General features: G+C 47.8%; 4 protein-coding genes across 4 annotated transcripts; 1 reads left to right on the top strand and 3 right to left on the bottom strand.

Annotated features, from left to right (window-relative positions):
- Window positions 1–163: 163 nt before the first annotated feature.
- LOC6609116 (heat shock 70 kDa protein cognate 5) lies at window positions 164–3,600 on the top strand. Its single transcript, XM_002033782.2, has 6 exons — window positions 164–368; window positions 487–533; window positions 795–1,373; window positions 1,552–2,656; window positions 2,717–2,857; window positions 2,925–3,600. Exons 1-6 carry the CDS (start codon window positions 279–281, stop codon window positions 3,021–3,023), a joined length of 2,061 nt encoding a protein of 686 aa, XP_002033818.1. The 5' UTR covers window positions 164–278; the 3' UTR covers window positions 3,024–3,600.
- On the bottom strand, window positions 3,597–9,218 carry LOC6609115 (ATP-dependent translocase ABCB1). Its single transcript, XM_002033781.2, has 9 exons — window positions 9,000–9,218; window positions 7,931–8,156; window positions 7,577–7,860; window positions 5,444–7,403; window positions 5,079–5,384; window positions 4,879–5,018; window positions 4,255–4,816; window positions 4,046–4,192; window positions 3,597–3,981 (listed from the first exon to the last, which is right to left on the bottom strand). The coding sequence occupies exons 1-9, from the start codon at window positions 9,113–9,115 to the stop codon at window positions 3,781–3,783; spliced, it is 3,942 nt and encodes a 1,313-aa protein (XP_002033817.1). The 5' UTR covers window positions 9,116–9,218; the 3' UTR covers window positions 3,597–3,780.
- Window positions 9,219–10,054: 836 nt separating this feature from the next.
- On the bottom strand, window positions 10,055–12,372 carry LOC6609114 (SET domain-containing protein SmydA-8). Its single transcript, XM_002033780.2, has 6 exons — window positions 12,059–12,372; window positions 11,537–11,988; window positions 10,848–11,276; window positions 10,675–10,782; window positions 10,434–10,618; window positions 10,055–10,367 (listed from the first exon to the last, which is right to left on the bottom strand). The coding sequence occupies exons 1-6, from the start codon at window positions 12,188–12,190 to the stop codon at window positions 10,129–10,131; spliced, it is 1,545 nt and encodes a 514-aa protein (XP_002033816.1). The 5' UTR covers window positions 12,191–12,372; the 3' UTR covers window positions 10,055–10,128.
- A 106-nt stretch (window positions 12,373–12,478) lies between these two features.
- On the bottom strand, window positions 12,479–16,202 carry LOC6609113 (ubiquitin carboxyl-terminal hydrolase 20). The gene is made up of 5 exons (XM_002033779.2): window positions 16,015–16,202; window positions 15,550–15,916; window positions 14,700–15,492; window positions 13,239–14,641; window positions 12,479–13,152 (listed from the first exon to the last, which is right to left on the bottom strand). The coding sequence occupies exons 1-5, from the start codon at window positions 16,096–16,098 to the stop codon at window positions 12,860–12,862; spliced, it is 2,940 nt and encodes a 979-aa protein (XP_002033815.1). The 5' UTR covers window positions 16,099–16,202; the 3' UTR covers window positions 12,479–12,859.
- Between the last annotated feature and the right edge of the window lie 139 nt (window positions 16,203–16,341).

Genomic DNA, 16,341 nt, shown 5'->3' with positions numbered 1-16,341 from the left:
ATTAACTATGTTTTCAAACCACCTTGTTCTGAAGGGCCAGTAAAATATTTAAAGTTTTCTACACCACAAATCGTTGAAGAAACACTTTCACACCGTTGACAACTCTGGCACGCGAGCTTCGGGAAACTATCGCATTGCCCGTCGTACAGAGACGAGCCCGAGTCCACCACTTACCTTACAGTCCTCTCACGGGAAGAAACGTGCTCCGCCGTTCTGACGAAATTTTTGCTTTTAATTTGACAATTGTTCGTGTGAAATTGCAGAAGTAAGAAGCCAAAATGCTGCGCGTACCCAAGTTTCTGCCCCGTCTCGCCCGCCAGGCCAGCGTGGTACCCTCCCATATATCCGGAGCTTCTAGCATGTTCCGCGTAAGTACCATCCCCCAGCCCCTACCCATCACCTATTATATAAAGTGCGGCATGCCGATGATGCGGTCTCATGTTTTGCGGGAAGATTCTACAGCGGAGTACCCTTTTGTCTTTGCAGAATCTGCCGGGTGCTAGCAATGGAATATCGTCCCAGCTGCGTTACAAGTAAGTGAAATCGAGTTATAATCTCGCAAATTTCTCTTTATACCGGAACGCAATTATGTAAGCACTAGACAAACATAAGATAGATTTCCAAAAGCTACCTCATGTTGCATCATAATGTACGATATTTAAAAGAAAGTGCCTTGATAATTGCAAATATGAATGACCAGAAACGTGGTGCTTATCTTGACTTGTTGCCGGCGGCCTTATCTGTTCACTCTATCCATATGTAAAACAAACCTCCCACCCCCTCCCCCTTTCCAGGTCCGGCGAGGTCAAAGGTGCTGTTATTGGAATCGATCTGGGAACTACCAACTCCTGCCTGGCCGTCATGGAGGGCAAGCAGGCCAAGGTGATCGAAAACGCCGAGGGAGCCCGCACCACACCCTCCCACGTCGCCTTCACCAAGGACGGTGAGCGTCTGGTGGGCATGCCCGCCAAGCGGCAGGCAGTCACCAACTCGGCCAACACCTTCTATGCCACCAAGCGCCTGATTGGCAGACGTTTCGATGATCCCGAGGTTAAGAAAGACATCACTAACCTGTCCTACAAGGTTGTCAAGGCTTCAAATGGCGATGCCTGGGTCTCTTCCACCGACGGCAAGGTGTATTCTCCCTCCCAAATCGGTGCTTTCATCCTGATGAAAATGAGGGAAACCGCTGAGGCATACCTGAACACTCCCGTGAAGAATGCCGTGGTCACCGTGCCCGCCTACTTCAACGACTCCCAACGCCAGGCCACCAAGGATGCTGGTCAAATCGCTGGTCTTAATGTGCTGCGCGTGATCAACGAGCCCACTGCTGCCGCGTTGGCCTATGGAATGGACAAAACGGAGGACAAAATGTAAGTGTTCGATTCGACCATGTTCGTTGTGTCTTCTTTATGGCTTTTTACTGTGTGGCTCCTTATCTTTTATCAGAAAGATCGAAAGTGTTTTACTTTCAAATTACTAGAAGAAAATGAATTTTCTAATGAATAATTTAAATAATCTAAACTATATTTAAAAATGCTTACCTTTTAGCATTGCCGTTTACGATTTGGGTGGCGGCACCTTCGATATTTCGATTTTGGAGATCCAGAAGGGAGTGTTCGAAGTCAAGTCCACCAATGGTGATACCCTCCTGGGTGGTGAGGACTTTGACAACCATATCGTCAACTTCCTGGTGGCCGAATTCAAGAAGGATAGTGGAATTGATATCCGCAAGGACAACATTGCCATGCAGCGACTGAAGGAGGCGGCCGAGAAGGCCAAGTGCGAGCTGTCCTCCTCCCAACAGACCGACATCAATCTGCCTTATCTGACCATGGATGCCGCCGGACCCCAGCACATGAACCTGAAGCTGACACGCTCCAAGCTGGAAAGCCTGGTGGGTGATCTGATCAAGCGTACTATCCAGCCCTGCCAGAAGGCTCTGTCCGATGCCGAGGTTTCCAAGTCCGAGATCGGCGAAGTGCTGCTGGTTGGCGGTATGACCCGTATGCCCAAGGTGCAGTCCACCGTCCAGGAACTGTTCGGACGCCAGCCGTCGCGCTCTGTAAATCCTGATGAGGCTGTGGCCGTTGGTGCCGCTGTCCAGGGTGGTGTGTTGGCCGGAGATGTCACCGATGTCCTTCTGCTCGACGTTACTCCCCTGTCGCTGGGTATTGAGACCCTGGGTGGAGTGTTCACCCGCCTGATCTCCCGAAACACCACTATTCCCACCAAGAAGTCACAAGTCTTCTCGACGGCCAGCGACGGTCAGACCCAGGTGGAGATCAAGGTGCATCAGGGAGAGCGTGAAATGGCTAACGACAACAAGCTGCTCGGCTCCTTTACACTGGTCGGAATTCCCCCTGCACCTCGTGGCGTGCCCCAGATCGAGGTTGTTTTCGATATTGATGCCAACGGTATCGTGCACGTGTCTGCAAAGGACAAGGGTACTGGCAAGGAACAGCAGATCGTTATCCAGTCCAGCGGTGGTCTGAGCAAGGATGAAATCGAGAACATGATCAAAAAGGCCGAGGAATACGCAACGGCCGACAAGCAAAAGCGTGAGCTTATTGAGATTGTCAACCAGGGTGAGAGCATAGTCCACGATACTGAGACCAAGATGGAGGAGTTCAAGAGCCAGCTGCCCGCTGAGGAGGTAAGCACATAAAGAAGACTCTTATCCTAAGAATGTACTTATATTCCCATTTAATTGCAGTGCGAGAAGCTGAAGAAGGAAATTGCCGATCTGCGCACGCTGCTGGCCAACAAGGAGACTGCCGACCTCGAGGAGGTCAGGAAAGCTACTTCCTCCCTGCAGCAGTCCTCTCTGAAGCTGTTCGAGCTGGCCTACAAGAAGGTATGTATTGAATTGGCTCCTTGTACATTGCAATATACCAATTGCATATTGCATTAATCCATTTCAGATGTCCGCTGAGCGCGAGAGCAACGCAGGAGCCGGCTCCTCCGACAGCAGCAGTTCCAGCGACACTTCCGGCGAAGCCAAGAAGGAAGAGAAGAACTAAATTAGGCAACCATAATAGTCATAGTTGTTGTTCCCATATTTAATAATAACCGCTTCTGGATTTCGATTAAGTTCTACGTTAAACACAAACACTTCATATTCCTTTATTGAATCATGAATCACGCAAAGCCACAAGCATTTACCCAAAATGTGAAGTAAACTATCAGATGCGATTAGGTCGAATCAGACGATGAGACTTCCAAGTAAACAGACGAAGACCAAGCCGCCAGGGAGCGTCAATGATCGACTGCATAAAGTTTTTATTGTTTATTATGCAATCAATCCCGTACTTAAAACGCGTGGTCACCGTTGTGTTGTGTTCCTGTAAGATTTTGATTATTTTTACGTATCTTCTAAACTAGTTGTAGTTGTACAAAAACGAGCACAGCACAAAAATTGAATTCGCATGGCGGCCACGGCGTTCTAGACGCGGACAACTAAGCAGATGCTCATTTGGAGGTTTAAATTTAAGATAAATTGTATGTTGGTTTCCAGTGGACAACCAAATTGACTGGGTAATATGCAATTAAATTTAAACAAATCGATGTAAACTTAAAATAAAACAAAACAAACATTTACATACAAAAATATCTTTATTTCTCAATATCAATTCATGTTTAAATTCCTCTAGACATTAAACAATAAGTGGGGATAAATAATCTTATGTTAACTTAACTATGGAGTTTTTGTACAAATAATTGAAGATGTTGTTCGCAATTCACTAAGCTAGTTGATTGGCTAAACCTATTAAGATCATTCTACATGGCTCCGCTCTGAAGTTTGTAGAGCGTGTAGTAGAGACCCCGATTCGCAAGCAGTTGCTTGTGGTCTCCAGCTTCACACACCACTCCGTTCTCGAAGACGAAGATCACGTCGGAGTGGACAATGGTGGAGAGTCGGTGGGCTATACTGATTGTGGTACGTCCCTCAGAGGCGGCATCGAGTGCATCTTGGACAACCTGAGGGAGAATAAAGAAATTAATACGGAAGTCCTATATAGGACACGGATCTGTGTGCTCCAACCTTTTCACTTTCAGCGTCCAAGGCAGAAGTGGCCTCGTCAAGCAGCATGATTTTGGGATTCCGGATTAGGGCTCGTGCAATAGCTATGCGCTGCTTCTGACCTCCGGACAACTGAGCACCCTTCTCGCCCATTCTCGTATCATAACCCTAAGGGATAAGGTACTATTACAAAAGTACTACAATATATAAGTCAAGAAAGAGGTTCTTACCAAGGGCAGGTTAGCGACGAATTCGTGGATATTGGACTTTTTGCACGCCGAGATGATCTCCTGATCAGTCACGTTCCTGGCATTGTCACCGTAGGAAATATTCTCTCGGATTGTGCGATCGAAAAGAATGGGTTCCTGTGACACGATACCCAACTGGTTGCGCAGATTGGTCATAGAAACATCGCGCACATCACACTCATCTATAAGAGTAGCTCCCTCGTCTACTTCATAGAATCGCTGTATCAGCTGGATGCACGTGGACTTGCCACAGCCCGATGGACCCACTAGGGCGATCTTCTGACCCTTGCTCACTGCCAGCTCCAGACCCTTGAGTACCTGAATCTCATTGCGTGTGGGATAGCTGAACTTCACTTTGTCGAAGCGAACATATCCCTCGCTATGCCAAGGATCGCGAGACACTCCCGGCCGGTCCACAATCGACGGCTGGCGGCGGAGGAACGTAAAGATGGTCTTGGCTGCCGAAACTCCCTTCTGCATATTGGGAGCAAAGGCCAATGCATTGGCAATGGAAGCTGTACCCATGATCAGGGCTTGGGATACTCTAAAAGAGAGGGGAAGATGTTAGGAAATCTTTCAAGTTAAGTGTGTTATTTCGTCACTTACTTGAACACATCTCCAAACTGAATTCCGCGGTGAATCACACACCATGTTCCATAATACATGCAAGCAGCATACGCAAAGAACATCAGGGAACGGGCGAGACCGTAGACCAATCCTCGGAAGTGGGTATTTCCCTTGGAAATCTATAGGGACGATATTGGAAATGAATTAACAAATTAAAAGGAATACTATATAGAGCCTACCTCTACAGCTGGAATCAGCATGGAAATGTAGTTCTGGTGGAACATTTCTTCACGACCCAGAGAAGCTACAGTACGAATATTGGAAACCACTTCGACGGCCAGCTTGGTGCAGTTCTCCATGGTCTTGGCGGAGCCCATATTCTCCTTTGCCATTAGAGTACGCTGCATGTAGAAGGCGATCAGGATGAAGGGCGTGAAGGCAAGGGCCACCAATCCCAGACTCCACTCGTAATACATGGACAAGGCAATGCCCAATGCCAGAGTGGAGATCGATTGAATGATCGTTCCAATTCGTTGACCAGTGGCCTAAGGAAACATTGAAATCATTAGATAAGCTACATATGCGAAATCCCATTTGAACTTACACCCTGAACTGCAGCAGCATCTCCGGAGAGTCGGGCACAAAGGCTTCCGGTACCGTTCGCCTTGTCATCGAACCAGGCCACCTCCTGGCGCAGCATGGCCTCGAACATGAGCCCACGAAGGCGTTCCGTCAGTCTCTCACCGGCGATTCCAAAGAAGTAAATCTGAAGGAACGTGGCAATGCCCACTACGATGCCGGCAATCAAGAAATACAAGCTGTACTGGTTGGAGTTTTCGCGAACGTATGTATCATTATCCTTAACCGAAAGAACCTGAAGGATGCTACCAAAGAGCACGGCAAAGATGGGCATGGCGCAGCCCATAATCACGGAGGAGATGCAGCCCACTGTGATCTGAAGCCATTCCGGTTTGTTCATATTCATCACCTCCGACATGGGTTTCACCTCGTTGGGGTCCTTGACCTTCTTCTTTTTCTTTTTCTTATCTTTCTCGTCAGTGACAACCACATCTTCGTCCTCATCCTCGCTAAGTACTTGGATCTCTTCCTCATCTTCATCCTTGATGTCAAAGTTCTTGTAGATATCGCCAGTGGGACTTAGGACCGAGCCATCATCCTCACCCAGTTGAGTGGTTACTAGATTAAAGTAGTGATCCTTCAACTGCATCAGCTCCTGATGCGTTCCACTCTCCACCACCTCACCCTTGTTGATCACCACAATCCGGTCTGCCCGACGAACGGTGGACAAACGGTGGGCAACGATGATGGTCGTCCTTCCAGCACTGACTTTCTCCAGGGCAGCTTGTACCTTAGCCTCACTGGCGGTATCCAGAGCAGATGTGGCTTCATCCAACAGCAGGATCTCGGGGTCACGAATCAATGCGCGAGCAATGGCAATCCTCTGCTTCTGGCCTCCTGACAACTGAGCTCCTCGCTCTCCAACCAGCGTATCATATCCTTTGGGTAGCTTCTTAATGAAGATGGCCGCATTGGCGGCGGCAGCTGCTGCCTCGATCTCCTCGCGAGTGGCGTCCTCTCGGCCGTATCTGATATTCTCGTATATGGATGTGCCGAAGAGGATTGGCTCCTGGCCCACCACTCCAATCCTAGAGCGCAACCAGTTGATGTCAAGGTCCTTAAGATTGGTGTCATTGAACAAAAGATTACCAGCCTGGGGATCATAAAATCGCTGGACCAGTTGGATGCAGGTGGATTTGCCACAGCCGGACGGACCAACAAGAGCCACCGTCTGGCCACGATGGATCTTTAGGTTCAGTTTGTTTAGAATGGAAACCTCCGGTCGCGTGGGATACTGGAACTCCACGTCCTTAAACTCAATGGTGGTAAGGGGCTCATTTAACTTTTTACCCTCCCCATCAATGGGGTTAATGTCCGGAATCTGCTCGATAATGTGGAAAACCTTGGCGCAGGCGCCCTTCGCGATGCCAAATGCCTCGATATAGGGAGCCGCCATTCCAATATTCATGGAACCCATCATCACGGAGAAGAACACGGTGATCATGGTGCCAGCATCGTAGTTGGCATACGCGGGATCGTGGTATCCCTTGATTACCAGACCCACTCCATACCAGAAGGCCAGAGCATAGGATGCGTAGATGAAGAACCAAAGCAGACCGAATCCGATTCCCGAGAACATATTTCTCTTGATATTCAAGATCTTGGCACCAACCACACGCTCCTTGTACGCGGCCACCTCCTTCGCTTCGCCCTCAAAAGCCTTTACCGTTCGAATACCGGAGAGAGCGCCTTCGGCCACCACGGCAGCACCGGCATACATGGTCACCTCCTTTTTGGCCAGTCGGGACGTGGCCGCGGCCACCAGGCCCATGGCAATGAAAGTTAGTGGCAAACTGGTCAAGCACACCAAGGATAGCTGCCAGCCCTTGACAAAGGCTAGCACCAAAGATCCCACGAAGGCGACAAGGTAATGGACGAACATGACCACTTTTTCGGCCAAGCCATCCTCCATTTTGGAGAGATCTCTGAAAAAGGCGCCACATTTAATTCGATTGGCATGTCTGATTTTCTTAACTATTTATAAGATGGTAGTATTGAAAGCAACTGATAAGAAACGTATGACTGGTTGTTATATGGTTACGTATGACAAAAATTCCGTGATTAACCAAAGATTTGATAAGAGACTTGAGTCACTTACTCATTCATTCGGCTGGCCACTTCGCCACTCTGGTTGAAGTCGTACCACTTCATGTCCTGATGCAGAATGGAGCGGAAGAACTTTGAGCGGATGGTGAGGATCTGGGAGTGGGCCGCGTAGTTGAAGCAGGTGATCGAGAGATAGGAACACACCAGCATAATGATGCCGATGTACGTGTTCTGCAGGGAGAACTGCCGCACTTTGTCCAGGAGCAAAGTAGAGATAGCATCGTCAGCTCGATACGATTTTCCGCCCTCAAGCAGTCCACCCAAGTCAATCATGTTCTTTGGATATTTAGATAGATGTATAGATAGATCAAGAGCTATGATTTTTGCCAAGAATAGTTGGACTTACATTGGCGAGATTACCGAAGATCAAACTGTTGGCCGGAGTGGTCAGGCCTGTGGCCACGGCAGACAGTAGTCCGATCACATAGAGCGCTCGATCCTTTTTGGTGGCATACCGGAAGAGCTGGAAGTAGCCAACCTGCTTCACATCCTTCTGGTACTGGGAGTTATCCTCCTCATCGCTGGCATCCGCCTCGTCATGCTTGAACTTCTTTTTCGACTTGTTGGGCTCACTGCAATAATAATAAAGGGTGGCGCGCACGCCAATCATATCATAGATGGTTATCAGTTCGATGGTTCTATTGAAGCCATTGCCATGAACCCCACAGTGATGCGAATCACCAATCGCCGCCATCCTTATCTATACCTAACATTCTCCGTGGGAAGTGGTTCGCCACAACCAATAACACAATGACCACGCTTCTGATTTGCCCGACGAACTTGCTATCTATAGTTTGATATACATAGGTAGATTACCTGCTCTCTTTTTTTGTACTTGATCGAATACTATAACGGAGGCCAAATACACTTTATTATTTCGATTACTAACTTTCAAATTCACACACAATCTACATATATAATCTTTTATGTGGGTTATTAAACTGTAGAGCTAGCAAAGCGTCTTAAAATATGAACCCGAAAATAGCATTGATTTCAGGATCAAACTTTTCACAACTAAAATGCAAATGAGTGATATTTCATCAAGACTTCTCAAATATTTCGTATAACTCGTTCGCATAGGGTACACAATAAAAATACACTTAGTAGCCGAATTATGCGTATGAAAATTCAGCAGCGTCATCGTTGAAGTGCAAATTTGTAAAAGGTGAACAACTTGAATGGAATTGAGCACTCGACGGAAACATGTCAATTAATAATATAATGTTTTCCTTTTATTCATTTGAGTATCGAATAGCTTAATTAGCTATTAGCCAATAACAAGATTAATTGAGATTACAGCCACTTTCCTCAAAATTTCACAAAAAGTTTTCTTCTTTCGTTGGCACAGCACAAAATTTAGATTTTCCGCCTTCAAACTTTGAATGTCCTTTAAGGACTTTCTTTTGAAAACTCACAAGCTCTTTCGATCTCGATCCGAATCCTCTAGTTTGACGCCCAGGACGATGTTCGTTTTGTACTGCGATCGCGAATTCACATCGTCCTTGACGATATCGCCGTTCTTAACGGTCATCGTGTATATATAACTCAAGGGCGAATATCAATATCAATAAATATGTATATATATATATCAAAAGGGAAGGACCCAATGGCAACGCAGACTAAAACCGACTATTAGAATATGGCAGCAGTTGGGGGTATATATTTGAATGCCCAGCGGGCCAGAGCGAAGCCTTATCAACTGATAATGCTCGTTTATCAATATATTGAACATGTATACGATTCTTAAGACTAACGGTGAGTTTGGTCTGCTTGTGAGTGGAATTTAATGGCTGCACGTGAAACCGAATCTGATGAAACCGATCATAATACTCGTATTTTGCCTAAGAACCTGAGTGCCGGCGAAATCTAAAAGGACTGATTGAAATCACGGGGGGTCTTCATCGCATTTTCAAAACCCTAGGTCAGTACCTCGAATAATGTTTTCATTCATTTTTATAAATAAATCAATAACAACAACATGGATTTTACGTGAAGTGACTCGAATATAACTGAGAATGTGGTTTTGTTTGAGCGAATTACAATGTGAAGTTCGCCATAATTTCGTTCCTCAGATAAATCGAAGGTATATCGTTATCAGGCCTTGTGAATACTCGGCGATTAATCATATACATATATATCTATACATACTCATATATCGTAGTTAGTTGCAGCTAATGCATTATGAATATTTTAATTGAACGAAATATAATACTTTTCAGTTTTATATAGGCCACCCATAGCAATGGGAAATATCAGAGCATTCAACAAATTAAAATGCCATCCATGGCTCGCTCACACGCATCTTATCCTTATCGTCCGTATTGCCAACACGGCTTACTCACGGTGGGGGGAATATTTGTAGATATAGAAGCCGATTTGGTCGGCCAACCCATGACGTTGGACTTGTGACTGTCGACATGACTGGCCAATTTCACGACGGTTTTCCACCGATTATCTACAATACGAGGGATTCAGTTATGACAGTTTATTGACAATTTCGATATAGGCAAGCTTTCTGATTTCATTCGCGTTTTATCTGGTTGCCTAGGACATGGTGACCAGGCGAAGCGCTTCGCGGTTGATCTTGGCCTGCTTGAGCATGTGACCCTCGATGAAGATGTCCGACTCGTATTGCAGATAGTTGACACACTTGTCCACATAGAACAGGGACTCCTCCAGTCGATCCTTGGGCGAGAGGCTCGTTTCAAGGGCTACACGACGAGTCTGTTCGGCAATTGCCGAGTGCAGCTCGAAGCAAAGCGTGCCGAGCGTGCGAACTTCGCCTGTAAGATAACAGCAGCCACTTGAGATAACACTGCGTATACGTAATAATCGGCAATAACACTTACACGGCGTCAGTTTCTCGTACAACTGAACAAGTTCCCTGGCGAAATTGAGCTTCAGCAGCAGTTTGTCGTCCGGGATCACCATTAGCTCCTTCTGATCCTTGGCCAGCAGCTGAACGAGCAGGATTTTAATCTCACTCATGTGAAAATGCTGTGGAGGCAGCCACTTTTCGTAGTGCTTAAGGTATCTGTGAGATAAAGATTTGCTTTTGGGAGACATTTTCTCATATTTAAGTTTACTTACTTTAATCCATTTTCAGCGTTTTTCTCCATGCTCTGGATGTCCTTGCCAGCACGTTCCAAAATGCGTTCCACATAGTGTTTCTGGACCTGCTTGTGGCACTCGCGACAGCTAGAAGAGATTAGGAAAGCACATACATTTCAGGACGACTTGGGTGGTGGCACATGTAGACTCACCGCCAACTGCCGTTCCAGTCGTCCGCCTTGGTTGGCAGCATCAATCCGCCGCACTGGCGATCCTCGCACTTGATAGCGCTGTAGTTGGTGTCCAACTCGGTGACATCCACACATCTCTCGCAGGCACACTTGAACAGCTTTGTCTGCATCAGATGGCGCTGGCGATCGGCGGTGCCCCACATGGCGTCCGAGTAGCAGATGCTCAGATGGGCGTTCTTCTTGATCTCGCGCGGCGCCCAGAGGATGCAGTGTCCGTTCTTGTTGAAGCTCTTGGCCAGATTGGGCAGGCAGGAGTTCTCCGTGAAGGAGGCGGTATAAAAGACCGCTACATGAGAAGGATCAGTGGTGGGCACCTCGTGTCCATTTATTTGCAAAGCACCAACTGCTTTCATAATCTGCTCCTCGGTGAACTTCTGGGTTTTAAAAAACCTGAAAGTATTTTATTCCATTAAAGAAAATACGCTTGTATGTATGTAACTGCCTCAAATAACAGAAAATGTAATATTGTTTAACCTGCTGAAATAATTTTATGTTATCAGATTATAATTTTGATAGCGTGCCAATCATAAATACTTATGACCACAGACAAAAACCAGACTAACGTACTTATATCGGTGGGAGATAAGATAAGATTGTTTATGTTTATATAGATTCATTCAATTATGATGTGTGAATGTTTATGTACCCACTTTGGAATAAACTGTCCGATGCTGACAAGATCCGCCTTCCATTGGTTAGATCCCCTTCTGGTGGACTCCAGTGATTCCAGGTCCTGGAACTTGCTGGCCTTCTCCGGACTAGTTTCGCCAATCAGCAGGCACCTTACGGTGCTCAAACACGTGTACAGGGGATGTGGTCCACCGAACTCCTGCACATTAACCCTCTGATCCCGATCCTTGGTGAGACGGCACTCCGCCTTGTGCTCATCCAGGGACTTGCACTCCGGTCCGCACAGCGGCCAACCGCACTGCTCGCACTCGATGTGATCGTCCGGCTCGATGCCGTTTAAACAGCCCAGGCAAACGGGTGCGGAGATCTGTGCTGGTCCCCGGACCAGAGGCGCCTCCTTAAGGACTATCTCATATGGCTTAATGGTGCGGGTGGCCACCAGATGCCGGCCCAGCTGCTCATTGTGGGCGATCTGTAAGAGGAGGGTTGAGGTTATGTTGGGCCATCGGAGCCCTTTCGCTTGGATATCAGTACCGCAGTACCTTGAATGGATGACAGCTTGGCTTGTGCGCTTTCCAGTCCTGCTTCTGGTGCTGGACACTGCAGTAGGAGACCTGGTTACAGTTGGAGCACTTGTTCTTCGTCGGCTCCTCGCACACATGGCAGGGATTCATGGTGGCAAGGCAGATGTACAATCCAAAAAGAGATGGTTTTCAGTCGGGGAGAATCTCGTCCGCACTCTCATTCAGTTGCGCGATGTGCATCCACCTCCGCACGCCTCACTCAATTCCTATAAACTGGGCCAGCTGATGAGCAGAACACACACATCCCATCACATCTGCTGCCGTGCTCTACGCTCGGTCCTCTTAGAACTATTTATAGACCACCGCTCTTGAGTGGACCAATGCTGTGCGAGGCGGGCCACCCTAAACGTAATGAAATTAAAACGCAGATTGATTTTCTTCTGTTTGTTTGAAGGCCTAGATGCACACAGAAGCGGCAGCTTGGCCAAGATTTTTACGATTTATTCACTATCGTTACACCAATTAAAGCACTCCCATACTATATACAAAATCACCATTGGCCAGTAGCTGGTATCAGATTACTGGTTAGGCGCCGGGATAGCAATACAATTAATTTATAAATACAGTTTTTACATACTTAAAATAGCCTCCACCCCAACAAAACACTGAGGTATAAAACTACTGACGTTTACGCTTACGCCTAAACTTTGATTTCGGCCTGCGTTTTGGCGTCGCTGTTTTGTGACTCTGGCCAGGGACACTAACTTCTCCGTCTCCCGATCCTCCTCCGCCTCCTCCTCGATCCTCAGACGCCGTCGATCAAATATCAGTCTCGTCACTAAGCCCATTGGCCTCGCGCAGGGTCACGAACTTTTGCAGCGTGACGTTCTCCTTGGTGGCAGCAGTGCTGCCGCTTTTTGAACTATTCCGCAGTTTTCCCTTGTCGCGTGACTTCTCGTGCACACCGTTCACCTGGAAATTGTCGCTTTGGAATGGTATCAAAATGGGTAAGCTGTATTCGCTCGGAAATGCAACAGTACGGTCATTGTCCGTATCCTTCTCATTTTTCTCAGACACCACGGGTTCGGAATTGCTGTGGGCATTGTAGTTTCCTACAAAATAGATACAAAAAAAGTAACATTGCAATTCCAATAAAGATAAAGTTGTGTAAAAAAATAATCATCAATCCAATTCCCACCTTTGGCTCCAAACATCTCGGCGTACTGGTTGAACGCACTGCGATTGCGCCTGCCCTTATTTCGCATATTCAATCGCAGGGCGGATACCTTCATTTTGGACCTGCTGTGCTTGGACTTTGGACTATTTGGTCGCAGGTCCGACTCCGCCTCCGTCGGCTGACGCGTGCCGGTTGGGCTTGGACTGGGACTGGTACTGAGACTTGGACTCGGGGTAGTGCGAATACCCAAATTGCTTTCGGTGTCGGAATGATTGTGCTGATAGCTGGCTGCCGCAATCTCCTCGTCTTCCCCTTCCAAATCCTGATCCTGATCCTCATCATCGTCGCACTCATCATCTTGGTCGATGATTTCTATTTCCTCGGCATCGTCTTCATCTGATAGGGCCTGTCGAAGTATAATTTCCGGACCACCACCATAGATGTTATGCAGGAATCGCCACAAGCGCGCATTCAGTTGGGCATAATCCGAGCCCAATCGCACGCAGCTCACAGTGGCACTTCCATTTTGGGAACCATTTTCGGTGGGAGCAGCGATGCCCTCGTTGGTGATCGGTCCCGGATCCTTGTGGGTTTTTCCGCGAGAAAACTGCTGCCAGGAGCGCAGCCATGGCATTGCGATCGCATAAATGGCGGTCGAATCAAATTCGTTCTGCAGCCCATTGTATTTTGTGAACTCGTTAAGTTCATATTGTTGACGACGGGAAAGGGTCTCCGCTGCCCGCTTGCAGATCTCGCACTCGAATATTATATTCACAGCTGGTCCGCCGCCGAAAGTCCGGTAGAGATAGTCCCATAGCGGCTGGGAAATTGGCACCGCAATCTGGCTGATTACGTCCGCCTTGGAATGCAAAATCCCGCCATGGGGGCACAGCATCTCCTGGTTGTTAATAGGTCCTGGTTCTGAAAAGGTGGCCAATCTTGAGAGCCATTCGCTGGTTATATAAAACTGAATGTCCGAATCACACAGGGGATGTGAAGTCGACAAAGTCATCGCCTCATCCCTGACTAGCTTCATCTGGGGATTGTGTTTGTGGTAAAAAAGGACATACGCCTGGCAGGACTGCACCACCTCCGAAGAAACCTCCGTCACAAACTGATCATCGAACTCATACCACTTCCCGTTGAGCGCATTGCGAGCGAAGCAAGTATAATGGCCACCACCCACTGTTCCATGATGGCAAATCACCGACGACAGGTTGTAAATGGCCACCTCGCTCTTGCAATCCTTGTGAATGTACGGCCGCATGTCGAAGCCCTCCAGCGGAAAGTAAACGTCCGAGGAGATTTTTGAACTATAAGAAAGATCATTGCGAAACCGCTTCAGGTGGATACACAAAACCTCTGGCAAGGTGAGGACGCGGGAGTACTTTATTCCCGTCCGAAGCTTATTGCAGCGTTCGCAGCTGAAAAGTTCATACAGTGATGATTGAAACGCCTATATAGCCTAAAGGATCTTCTCACCTGTACATGTTGTCTCCCTTCAACTCATCCGCGCTGAAAAAACTGGCCATGCAGTCGTAGAGCGTCACCGAAGGTCCATAAATCCAGGAGCGCAGCATATTCCACATCCAGGACAGCCAGCCCTCGTTGGTCCTAGCGGAGGTTTCAGCGGCATTCAAACTTTGCACGCTTAAGCTATGGGTTTGGTGAAGAACGTTGAGAAAATCACGATTGGGAATGGGCAGCGAGAGGTCCTGGAATGTTTCCTCGCGCGTGGACACACGATCGCAGGTCAGGCACTGCACCGAGGACAAAAGCTTGCCATCGAACACGTCGCTGATTATTGAGCGCGCTGCTTCTATAGGTTTCTGTTCGGCGGAGGAAGAATTTTTTTGCTGATGCTGCATCGGTGGTTGCTGCAATTGCACCGAGTGGCCTTCTGGTAGCCCACTGTTGGAACCATTTGTCCGACAGGGCGTTACAAAGTACTCCGTCTTCAGCAGCACCTCGGCCGATCGCTCTGACATGCTGCTTTCACAGGTGTCGTACTCGCTTTCGGATGCAGGCGACAAGGACGCAGGCGCTGCCTCATCATCGTTTTCGTCATCCGTTTCGCTGGGCTGCTGCTGCTGAAGTGTTGGGTATTGCGGCTGATTCTGCGTATGTGGCATCATTGAGACCTGCTCTGTCAGCTCCTCGTGCAGCTGGTCCATGAAGCACCGCAAGAACTCCTGGGTATCGTGCTGCTGATAGCCCCGAAACATGGGATGAACCGTGCGAATGCCATACAGAATTCCACGAGGGGCAATAAACTCTGTAAAATCTCTAACTTTAGTAGGTTTTCCGATTAAGAGAGGGTGAAAGGCTGAACCTTTGGGATCATCGACATCCTGCCAGATGTCCTGCATCAAGCGGCGATAGCTCTTGGCCAGCCCGCCGGGCTTGCAGCGACGGGCGCTCTGCTCTGCTATGTACTCCACAAGGTCGCTGCAGTTGATAAAGTAGTGTGTCATCGGCGGCAAATTACTCAGTGCCTGTAGTGCCGAATTCATATAGCAGGTGTTCGCAATGTTCTGCAGGCCCACGAGTCCCGTGCCCGAGCCCTTCGCTGTGTCTGTGACCTCACTGTCACTGGCGTTCGAGTCCTCGCGGAGTGCCAGCGATTTTAGCGATCCGCTGAAGAGTTTGTCGTGACATCGGCTGCTCCTTGGATCTTCCATGACATACCCGTTCGCCAGCTGACCGAGGGAAAATCGAAAGTCATGTAATCGAGCATTAAACAATGCCTACAAGCGCGACTGTTCGCCTGGAGCGGAATTCGCCCCCCACACTTTACCTTGTGGCCCTGGCTGCTGTGTATGGTGCGGTTGCGGTGCTCTACATGTGTATTGTGCTGATTTGTGTTGGGACTCAAAGTCATTATAGTTCCCTAGCTGCCAGTATTCTGTTTTTTTTTTATATTTTAATTGAGAATTTTGATTGGAAACGACCGAAGAAAAGGCGTTTGCGATTTCGGATGGTATTTTTGGTATTGTCCGTCAGTGTGACCGAAGCAAAAAACCGTGAGTCAAGCGGATATTATTCATCTAATAGATTTAGAACGCGTATTAGAGTTGACTTAGCTTAAAAAATGTCCACCAATCCAAGTAAAATGTATAAGTAT

The sequence above is a fragment of the Drosophila sechellia genome, chromosome 2R, assembly GCF_004382195.2.
Source record: "Drosophila sechellia strain sech25 chromosome 2R, ASM438219v1, whole genome shotgun sequence".
Lineage (NCBI taxonomy): Eukaryota > Metazoa > Arthropoda > Insecta > Diptera > Drosophilidae > Drosophila > Drosophila sechellia.
The sequence above is the reverse complement of the archived record's forward strand: the minus strand, read 5'-3'. Positions and strand labels throughout refer to the sequence as shown.